The sequence below is a fragment of the Rhinopithecus bieti genome, unplaced genomic scaffold (genome assembly GCF_001698545.2).
Source record: "Rhinopithecus bieti isolate Rb0 unplaced genomic scaffold, ASM169854v2 scaffold_30452, whole genome shotgun sequence".
NCBI classification, from domain to species: domain Eukaryota; kingdom Metazoa; phylum Chordata; class Mammalia; order Primates; family Cercopithecidae; genus Rhinopithecus; species Rhinopithecus bieti.
Genome location: NW_016813388.1, coordinates 1110806 through 1121221, shown reverse-complemented (window position 1 = coordinate 1121221; position 10416 = coordinate 1110806). Strand labels below are relative to the sequence as shown.

Sequence of the window (10416 nt, the reverse complement as noted above, 5' to 3'; positions counted from 1 at the left end):
AGTCCTTGTGGAGGTCATTTGATCATTCTGAATATTACAGTCGGTCTTTTCTCTAAATGTAACTTACAGAAACAGCCTTTACAATCTCTGTGTGAAATGTAATTTTAAAATGCTGAGTGGTAACTAGAAAATCCTAGATGAAAATCCAATTAACAAACTGAATTTCTTAATAATTTAGGTTATTAAATGCCATTACGTGGAAATCATTGTTTAAATATATAAATAGAACAATATTAAACTTGTGGAACACAAAATAATTTTATTAATTCCACATCTGTTTGTGTTTAAATCTGCAAAAGCATTTTAGTCTTCAGTTAGCTGGCCGAAGGTGACTTAGCTTCACAAGTATCCCATGACCTATATAACAAGCAGAAAACACTAAAGCAATTTTACTATAGCTCAAATGCCATAATTCCCATTAGTATCCTGATGCTACAATCAGGTACAACAAAGGTGAGAACATCATTATTCCTTGCAGTAGAAAATATGCTTTGAGAAAGATGAATAAGGGTTAATTAAAGAGATCTAATTAGAAGTCTAATATATATACTGGAAGATCGATATTGGAAATCTAACATTTTATTAAATTCGCTAAGGAAAAACAATGATAAAACACAGCATAAAAACAAATAGGTGTTCCCTTACAAAAACTGAAATTAAGAATATTTCCCTATTCTTAATTACACAGATCTAACTTAAAAAATTAATATTGGAGAGGTGGATTATGAACAGCTGTCATTATGAAAATGATTTATATAGTGTTTTGGGAAGAAACCTTAAGTTGTGATAACACAGGGTTAGGAATATGACCCTTTATATTTACTTTTCCTCTAGGAATATTAATAAGATCTCTAATAATAGTTCTAATTTTAGAGTTTAGAAGTCAGATTATTTATTATAGGACAAACTAGTCTCAACTATTCTAGACTTAAGAGGTAAAACTGAGACCATTGAGGAATCTCAATCATTTAGATAATGCCAAATAAACACCTAAAGGATATAATGCCCTGAGTCCATAGCTCTATTTGTCTCTTAAACTCCATCTCCTTTGAAAAGAATCTAGACATATTTCATTCTGGGGCTTTGACCTGTGGTTTTCTTTCATTGAAGTCTCATAGTCATAAATGGAATCATATGATGATTTTTTTTTTCTCTTCTCTAACCTTCATCTTGTGTTCATACTGATTTCATTTATGAGCACGAGGTAATAATGGGTTCTGCCAGCACGTGAAGCTATCCCTTAGCAAAGAGAAACAATTCCGTTTAATAATGATGTTAAATAATTATTGCTAAGCTATGTGTTGCGACTACAACATGACTTTGAAATGACTACGGTATGATTAGAATAAGAATATGATATAACTGTGGTGCTTATGAAATGAACTGGAAAGTGGCTGGGCTGCTATGTTTATTGTAAATGTATCAGAATGACGGTTCATTTATTTAAAAACAGTGCAGTGAATAAAATAGGTGACAATTGGAACAACGTACTAGCTTTAATTGTAGATTTCGTGAATGGCAAAATGATCGTTTACTGTGGTAAGATAAAAGAATCATCCTTTAATTCACTGACATTATTCTGTGAGGCAATATTTTTCTTTCGACTTTTGGATACTTAGAAGTCCTTTCTGTTCTTAAATTATATACATTCTAATCATACAAAACATTACTATAATAAAAGTTGCTTTGCTATTTAAAAAAAGTGTACTATCTGCAAGGAAAGTATTTCGTATTTTACATATAAGGGATTAATGGATTTTACAGTGGGCTTTTAGACACTGCAGTTGAACTGTGACTATTAACTCAAATAAAACTTTAAATTAAAAAGAGCTTAGAATTTCATGTTGGAAAATTGTGATGTCAAATGAGTTGGTTAAATAATGCCATTATTTATTCAATATATGGATTAGTAGGCTTGATTCGTGATTTTTTAAAATTTTAATTTAAATATCTAAAAACAAATGTTATTTAAAAAAGAAAAAAAAATCTACTGTACTCAAAAACAAGAGGTAATCTCCAACACGCCCTCATAGTGCTTAAGTATGTCAAGAGCCTTTAATGCCTAGGCAGCCCATTACAGAATGGGGAACACACAGGTTTAAAATAAATGCCCTTTATTCTTCCTGTAAGTTAGACCAAGTTATTCAATCATGTACTAAGACCTTCTCAGACAACCTTTATAGGTCAGTCAAAAAATAAATTTTTGATCCAAGTGAACTGTTTCTATGTTAATGCTTCAAACTTTACTCAGGTATCAGGCGTTGTTAAGTACAAGCCGTTACACAAACCTTTGTGGTTTACTGACTTAAAAAGATCAATCCAATATATTACTAGATAGTGCTTTGGGGGTCAGTATTTGAGAAATAAAGCTATATTTTTGGGGGAGTCATTCCATCCAGTTCCTGTATGAAAATAAGAAACTTGTGAGGATTTAGTACAGAGCGGGAGTCAGAGAAATGAAATGCACGGGAAAAGACAAGAATCACAGGAAAGAAAGTTGGAATCAGCAGAAAGTGCCTAGGGGAAAGGATGTGTTCCACAGCTTGGGAAACAGCTGTCTGGGACTTCTTTCAGCACCTTGGAAGCAAAGTTTGCAGTGAGGTGGGCTGGAAACGGGTTTTGCAGCAGCCGCGAGTCCCGGCGAGCTTAGGTTCTCAGGTTTCCAGGCGCGGCTGGAGCAGAAGTACAGGGACCGCCACGATACACCGCCGCGGCCGGTCCCGCTCCGCTAGAGGAGACTTGGCACGCGCAGCCGACTGGCCCGGGCTGACCGAGGGGACCCCAGACGCTGCCACTGTCTCTTTCCAAGGTAGTTTCCGTGGCTCTGCGTGTAGGAAGTGCTCCGATTAATTTTCTTTCCGGTCTCCGCAGAGACTCCAAATTCTGCGGTCCCCACCTTTCGCTGTACTCCCTCTTTGCCCTTCTTTCCAATGTCCCTGCCAGCAAAAGCGTCTATTTGCAGCACCGGGCGTGTTGTTCATTTAACGCGCTCCGGGGATCTGTTGGCTCGTGCTCCCTACCCAGGGGTGGCTATACGTCTCGCGCCTCGGATCCTGGGTAGACTCCCCCATCTGTGCATTTTGGCCCCTCTACTTAGCAAAGAGATGTGCGAAGCCGCCTCGGTGACCCCGATCCGCCAGCAGCGGTGGCCCCGGTTCCCTGGATCCGCGCCCGCGCCGCCCTTGCCCGCCGGACCGCCCGGGCTCGGAGGTTCGCTCCCTGCCAGAGCCTGCGAGCGCCGCTTCGGCGCGGGCCTGGGGAGCGCCGGCGCCTCCCACCCAACGCCGGACCCTGCTGAGCATGCTCAGTGCACCTCCTGGAACCCGGCTCTCCTGGGGCCAGGATCAGATTTCCGGGTTTTGGCGGCTGCCGAGGGGGCGAGGAGGAGGGGAGGCTGGGAGACAGTCAGCGCCTTGTTCCGAGCCCCCTCCCTCGCGCCCGGCTGCGGCCGCCCGCACCGCAAGATACAGGCCAATCAGAGCTCGGGGGCGGGGCCTGGGCAATCACGCCCTCCCTCTGGGCTTATTGAGAGTTATATCAAGAAATTCAGTTCAGAGAGAGGAGAGAGAGGAGAGGGAGAAGGAGAGAGGGGCAGAGGAGAAGGGAGGGAGGGAGAGTATGCGAGACGGAAAGGAGCGCCTTAGAGTCTCTGAAGCACGCAAGAGATAACAGATCAGGAATTTTTCGGGCAACTGTCACCCGGATAGCGGTCAGAGAATCACCATCACCGCAACTCTGACGTTTCCTACAAGAAGTTAGAGACTTAAGCAGTACTGGCATCGGATGGAAATGGTATGCTTGATGCTGTGGAAAATATCCCTGAGCTGAAGAAGTGCAACTGAATGTTGTGTGTGTGCTAAATACCCAGAAGAACCCAGACCCAGTGGGTAAGAGAGACGAAATGTGGAGAGAATGACTAACGACAAATCCGTGAATTTGTTCTCTGGAGTTGCTAATTTGCCAGTCCGAAGCAACGCATTTTACAGGGAGGAAACGTTTTGCTGCTTCTGATTTCTCCCCAAACTGGTGCTACCAGATGCATGGCTTTCTATGTGTTGGAACAAATCATTCCTAACTGCAGCATACTGGGAAAGGAGAAAGGTTGAGGCAACTAACGTAAGTGTAAAGTTTCGCATGCACAATTGTAAATTCTGTGTTTAGATGTGTCCTCAGTGTAGACGAAAGATGTTTGTAATTGGGTAGACGGTTGGGGCAGAGCTCACCTACTCGGCTGTATCTGCATCCTTACCTGCATCACTCTGCCGGAACTAATCGCGGGCATCAGCTACTGTGCAGCCTAATGCAGATAAGATTAGAGCCTGAGAACTGACTAGTCCTACTCAAGTAGGTAGCTGCTTGGAGCCTTGCACCCATTAAAACTGCAGTTACGGGAGCATCTAAGCAGAAGCCTTTTTACCTGCATGATTGGGTTACAGTATTTATGTGTGGCAAATGTTACTAATATTCTAACCAGAAATCAGGATTAAGAAATAGCTTTTTTTTTTTCTCTCTTTTATGTTCAGTAGAAAATATTGTGATGTTTCATGGGAATGTTAGCTGCGTTTCACTTATGTCTCGGCACTCTCTTCCACCTCTAGGAAAAGGAATCCTATATTATTATACATTTTTAAAAGTTTTAATGTGTTTACGAATCCTAATGGGGATGATTTGTCAATATGGAGAAAGGAGAGCAAGCTGTGGGCAAGAAATCTGAAGTCTTGGTGTTGTGCTTTTAGGCAATGAGGATGTGTAGTGGCCGGTGACTACTGCTTCTGATGCTGCAGCAGCATGTCCGGATGCTCGTTTCCCAGTAAGATTGTATTAGAAGGCAGTTGAAGAACTGGGAGGAAAGAAAAAGATAGCCTTTTTAGAAAAAATAGGTGACTCAGTGTGGCAGAGAAGAAAACACATTTGACATGTGACAAAGCAATTAGCAGAAACCATAGCTAAATACTTAGGGTTTTTCACTTACACCTAAAAAGACTGAGGGAGGTGGGTTAGAGGCTCTAGGAGGAGGGTGAGACGGGGTGAGGGGAAGAGGAGAACAAGCATGCATGTTTTGAATTAAACAGTATTCTGAAAACAACGTGCTATTTTACCTGAAAAAAAGGTAAAATAGCAGCTGTCCTTAATTCAAAAGTAGAAAATTTTATTTCCTCCCGGCAAATGCAACAAGCAGGAGATATTTAGTGCTTTTTTTCTCCACAGAGTAAACTTGCAAACAGTGGCAGAGCAAACTGCCATGTTTACTAATGTGCAGGGGAAAATGTGTGGTGATATTTTGTGACAGTATGTTTTTATTTACTGAAGAATAATATTGTCTATACGATTGTGTTGACAGTGGCTGTCTCCAAATAAGTGATGAGATATAATGCATCCTCCAGTCCATGCACGCTTCCTCTTGCAATTTGTGCATCATTCCTCAGTGGAAACCTTTAAACCCTAAAATCCAGGAAAAGAAAATAAATACATTATCATGGACCTGAGGGATTTTTACCTGTTGGCTGCTCTGATTGCCTGTTTAAGGCTGGATTCCGCAATAGCTCAAGAACTTATTTACACTATTAGAGAGGAATTGCCTGAAAATGTGCCCATAGGAAACATACCAAAGGATCTGAACATTTCTCACATCAATGCTGCCACAGGGACCAGTGCCAGCCTTGTCTACAGACTGGTTTCTAAAGCTGGGGATGCCCCTTTGGTGAAAGTATCCAGCAGCACTGGGGAAATTTTCACAACCTCCAACAGAATAGACAGAGAAAAACTCTGTGCTGGTGCCTCATATGCTGAGGAGAATGAGTGTTTCTTTGAACTTGAGGTGGTGATCCTCCCCAATGACTTCTTCAGGCTGATCAAAATAAAAATAATTGTCAAGGATACCAATGATAATGCCCCCATGTTTCCATCTCCTGTCATCAATATTTCCATTCCAGAAAACACTTTGATCAACAGCCGCTTTCCAATTCCATCAGCAACAGATCCTGACACAGGCTTCAATGGTGTACAGCATTATGAATTGTTAAATGGGCAGAGTGTTTTTGGACTGGATATCGTGGAAACTCCGGAGGGAGAGAAGTGGCCACAATTGATTGTTCAGCAAAACTTGGATAGAGAACAGAAAGATACCTATGTGATGAAAATCAAAGTAGAGGATGGAGGCACTCCACAGAAATCCAGTACGGCCATACTGCAGGTCACAGTAAGTGATGTAAATGACAACAGGCCAGTGTTTAAAGAGGGTCAAGTGGAGGTTCATATTCCAGAGAATGCTCCCGTGGGTACCTCTGTAATTCAGCTCCATGCCACTGATGCAGATATAGGCAGTAATGCTGAAATCCGGTACATTTTTGGTGCCCAGGTCGCCCCTGCAACCAAAAGACTCTTTGCTTTAAATAATACTACTGGGCTGATTACAGTTCAGAGGTCCTTAGATAGAGAGGAGACAGCCATTCACAAAGTGACAGTGCTGGCTAGTGACGGCAGCTCCACTCCTGCTCGAGCAACGGTTACCATCAATGTCACCGATGTAAATGATAACCCTCCTAATATAGACCTCAGGTACATTATAAGTCCCATCAATGGCACCGTGTATTTATCTGAGAAAGATCCTGTCAATACAAAGATTGCCCTAATTACAGTTTCAGATAAGGACACAGATGTGAATGGCAAAGTGATCTGTTTTATTGAAAGAGAGGTCCCATTTCATTTGAAGGCAGTATATGACAACCAATATTTGTTAGAGACCTCTTCTTTGTTGGACTATGAGGGCACCAAAGAATTCAGCTTTAAAATTGTTGCCTCTGATTCTGGGAAGCCCAGTTTAAATCAGACTGCCCTGGTAAGGGTTAAGCTTGAGGATGAAAATGACAACCCACCAATTTTCAACCAGCCTGTAATTGAGCTGTCAGTTTCTGAAAACAACCGACGTGGGTTATACTTAACAACTATTAGTGCCACAGATGAAGACAGTGGGAAAAATGCAGACATTGTTTATCAGCTTGGACCGAATGCCTCCTTCTTTGATTTGGACCGAAAAACAGGAGTTTTGACAGCCTCCAGAGTCTTTGACAGAGAAGAACAAGAACGATTCATTTTTACAGTAACTGCCAGGGACAATGGGACCCCTCCCCTCCAAAGCCAAGCGGCTGTAATAGTTACTGTTCTGGATGAGAATGACAATAGCCCCAAGTTTACTCATAATCATTTTCAATTTTTTGTGTCTGAGAATCTGCCAAAGTATAGTACTGTGGGGGTAATCACAGTGACAGATGCAGATGCTGGAGAGAATAAAGCTGTGACTCTTTCCATTCTAAATGACAACGATAATTTTGTGTTGGATCCCTATTCTGGAGTCATAAAGTCAAATGTCTCATTTGATAGAGAACAGCAGAGTTCCTACACTTTTGATGTCAAAGCTACTGATGGAGGACAGCCACCTCGTTCCTCTACTGCAAAAGTAACTATCAACGTCATGGATGTCAATGACAACAGCCCAGTTGTCATTTCTCCACCATCTAATACTTCCTTTAAGTTGGTGCCCCTCTCAGCCATTCCTGGCTCCGTGGTAGCAGAAGTTTTTGCAGTAGATGTTGACACTGGAATGAACGCCGAACTAAAGTATACTATAGTGAGTGGAAACAATAAAGGCTTATTTCGGATTGATCCAGTAACAGGTAACATTACTCTGGAAGAAAAACCAGCACCTACTGATGTGGGATTGCATCGTTTGGTGGTCAACATAAGTGACCTGGGGTACCCTAAGTCTTTGCATACGCTTGTGCTTGTATTCCTTTATGTTAACGATACTGCTGGAAATGCCTCCTATATCTATGACTTGATCCGCAGGACTATGGAGACCCCGTTGGACAGGAACATAGGGGATAGTAGCCAACCCTATCAAAATGAGGACTATCTAACCATCATGATTGCCATCATCGCCGGTGCCATGGTGGTCATCGTTGTGATCTTCGTCACCGTTCTGGTGCGCTGTCGCCATGCATCAAGGTTCAAAGCAGCTCAGAGGAGCAAGCAAGGTGCCGAATGGATGTCCCCAAACCAGGAGAACAAACAAAACAAGAAAAAGAAAAGAAAGAAAAGGAAGTCTCCCAAAAGCTCTCTTTTGAACTTTGTTACTATCGAAGAGTCTAAACCCGATGATGCAGTTCATGAACCTATCAATGGGACAATAAGCCTGCCGGCTGAACTGGAGGAGCAAAGTATAGGAAGATTTGACTGGGGCCCAGCACCTCCAACAACGTTCAAGCCTAACAGTCCTGACCTGGCCAAGCACTACAAATCTGCTTCTCCACAGCCTGCTTTTCATCTCAAACCAGACACTCCAGTTTCCGTGAAAAAGCATCATGTGATTCAGGAACTCCCTTTGGACAACACCTTTGTCGGGGGTTGTGACACCCTTTCTAAACGCTCTTCCACTAGTTCAGATCACTTCAGTGCCTCAGAGTGCAGTTCCCAAGGAGGCTTCAAGACAAAGGGCCCCTTACACACGAGACAGGTAAACGAGCACTTTTACTGGTCTATAAGTACTGCATACAAGTGCCCAGTCAACCAGTATTAACGTGCCAGTGTGTCTGTTGTTTTGGTCTAACTTTAGCTTAGTTAGAAAGAGGTAAAAAAAAACTTGACCCCTTTTCTATTCCTCTGGGGCTCAGTCGAGAATTTTTAGAACAGCTTTGAGATTTCTGAGTTCTGAGAATATTTTAACCTCCCAGTTTCCTTCAAATGGCAAAAGATGAAAAGAGAAAATTATTCCAAAATGTCCCAAGATAATGTTTGCTGAAGAAGAAAACCTGTCCTGATATGCCACATTCTGCTCCTGGGTTTCCAAATTGACTGCTTCAAGATTTTCACCTTACCCTTTGATCTGAAAAGTCACCTTCAAATCTCAAGTTTTAAATGGCTTTTGAAGGTGTGACTGCAATTATGTTGGAGCTGTGGTTGCTAAAGGGGTTAATTTTTTTTTAGTCTCTAAACAGGATAGTAGAATATTAAATGTACGTCAGCCATGAAGCACATGATCATTGATAGATTGCAACTAAGCCATATAGAAAGTCTTCTCTTCGATTTCAAATTATTTTATTGAATATATAAGATTTGGTACTTAATAGAAAGATTTTTAGTGTCCGCAGTGGCCACAATACTCTTTCAAAAAAAAAAAAAAAAAAAAAAAACAGAAATGCTTGCATTGCTTGCTACCTCAATATAACTGATTTAAAAGAAAAGAATGAATCCATTGTAAATATTCTCTCATCTTAGTAATGCATAAGTTATCTGTCATAACTCATTTTAAACTGTGAAATACGCCATATGAAGAGGGATTAAGAGGCTGAGAAACTCATATTTCAACCAAATCCAGAATTAGTTTTTCTTAGGTCTAATAATTCCTTGTTAATAAAGATTTAAATGCAGCGCTGTCTAATTTATTTCGCTGGGGCTTGTCTGTTGCCACAAAATTTGAATATCGATAATAGCCTGTAGATGGCACTAGGGTATCATGTGGCTTATGCTGGCCAGGTGCCAATCCAGCAGCAGCAAGGAGAAGGGGGAGGGAAGGATCAAGCTGGTAGTACAGCCAAAGATACCTTTTATTTAATGATAGTTGCTCCGGAGCAACCAGCATTTAAGTTCATTTGCTTGCTCTTTTGTGATTAGCTCTCAGCACACCAACTTTCTAGGATTTCATAATGCTAGTTTTGTCTTTGTCGGTATGGAGTTCACCTATGGTGATGGCCCATCTGTACTTGTTTATAAATAAGGAACACATAGATTTTAGAAAATCAAGTAAGGCAAAATTAATTTGCAGAACAGTATTGACAGTTATCATTGATTAGTCTTTGGAGAATCAAGAGTTTTCATTTTCTGAGGGTGGGGTGAAATAGGGTCTTCTATTGAAACAGTTTCCCCCTTACCAACTATCATTTATTACTCTGGAATGACTTAAGGCTTCATGGTAATAAAATATTTATAAGAGTAATTTTGACAATGAGTCACACAGATACTCCCAGAACGTCAAGTATAATACATATTACCATACAACTAAAATTTCCATTCTTAAGGTAATATATTAAACATTAGAGCGTTTTACAAGTACAAATATTTAGAGCTTAAATACACAGGAAGAAAGGACTTAAATCAGTATAGAATTTTAAAGGAAACTGTGAGATGATTACATATAAGTCAAAGTTGGAACTACTAATTTTTGTGTTAACTTTGTAAGCATTTGAAAAGAGGTTGATGTTTTAAAATTTAGAAAATGTTCAGGCTTAGTAAAGGTTTTAAAAGTTAAATAGTTAACTATGATAAGAAAAGTAATTTATGAAACTAAATGAGTTTAAAAGTTGCTCTTTTAATGAACAGAAAGAAAATTTTCAAATTATTTACTTCTATTGTAAAGGTCAC

General features: G+C 40.8%; 1 protein-coding gene across 5 annotated transcripts in view; it reads left to right on the top strand.

The window, feature by feature from the left end:
• Nucleotides 1-3446: 3446 nt before the first annotated feature.
• PCDH9 (protocadherin 9) overlaps nt 3447-10416 on the top strand; it is a 999353-nt gene continuing 992383 nt past the window's right edge. For all 5 annotated transcript variants that reach the window (XM_017848174.1, XM_017848172.1, XM_017848173.1 and 2 more), the window contains exons 1-2: nt 3447-4116; nt 5342-8512. In XM_017848174.1, the coding sequence (XP_017703663.1) occupies nt 5477-8512 (3036 nt within the window). In that variant the 5' untranslated portion in view covers nt 3447-4116; nt 5342-5476. The remainder of the gene's footprint in view (nt 4117-5341; nt 8513-10416) is intronic.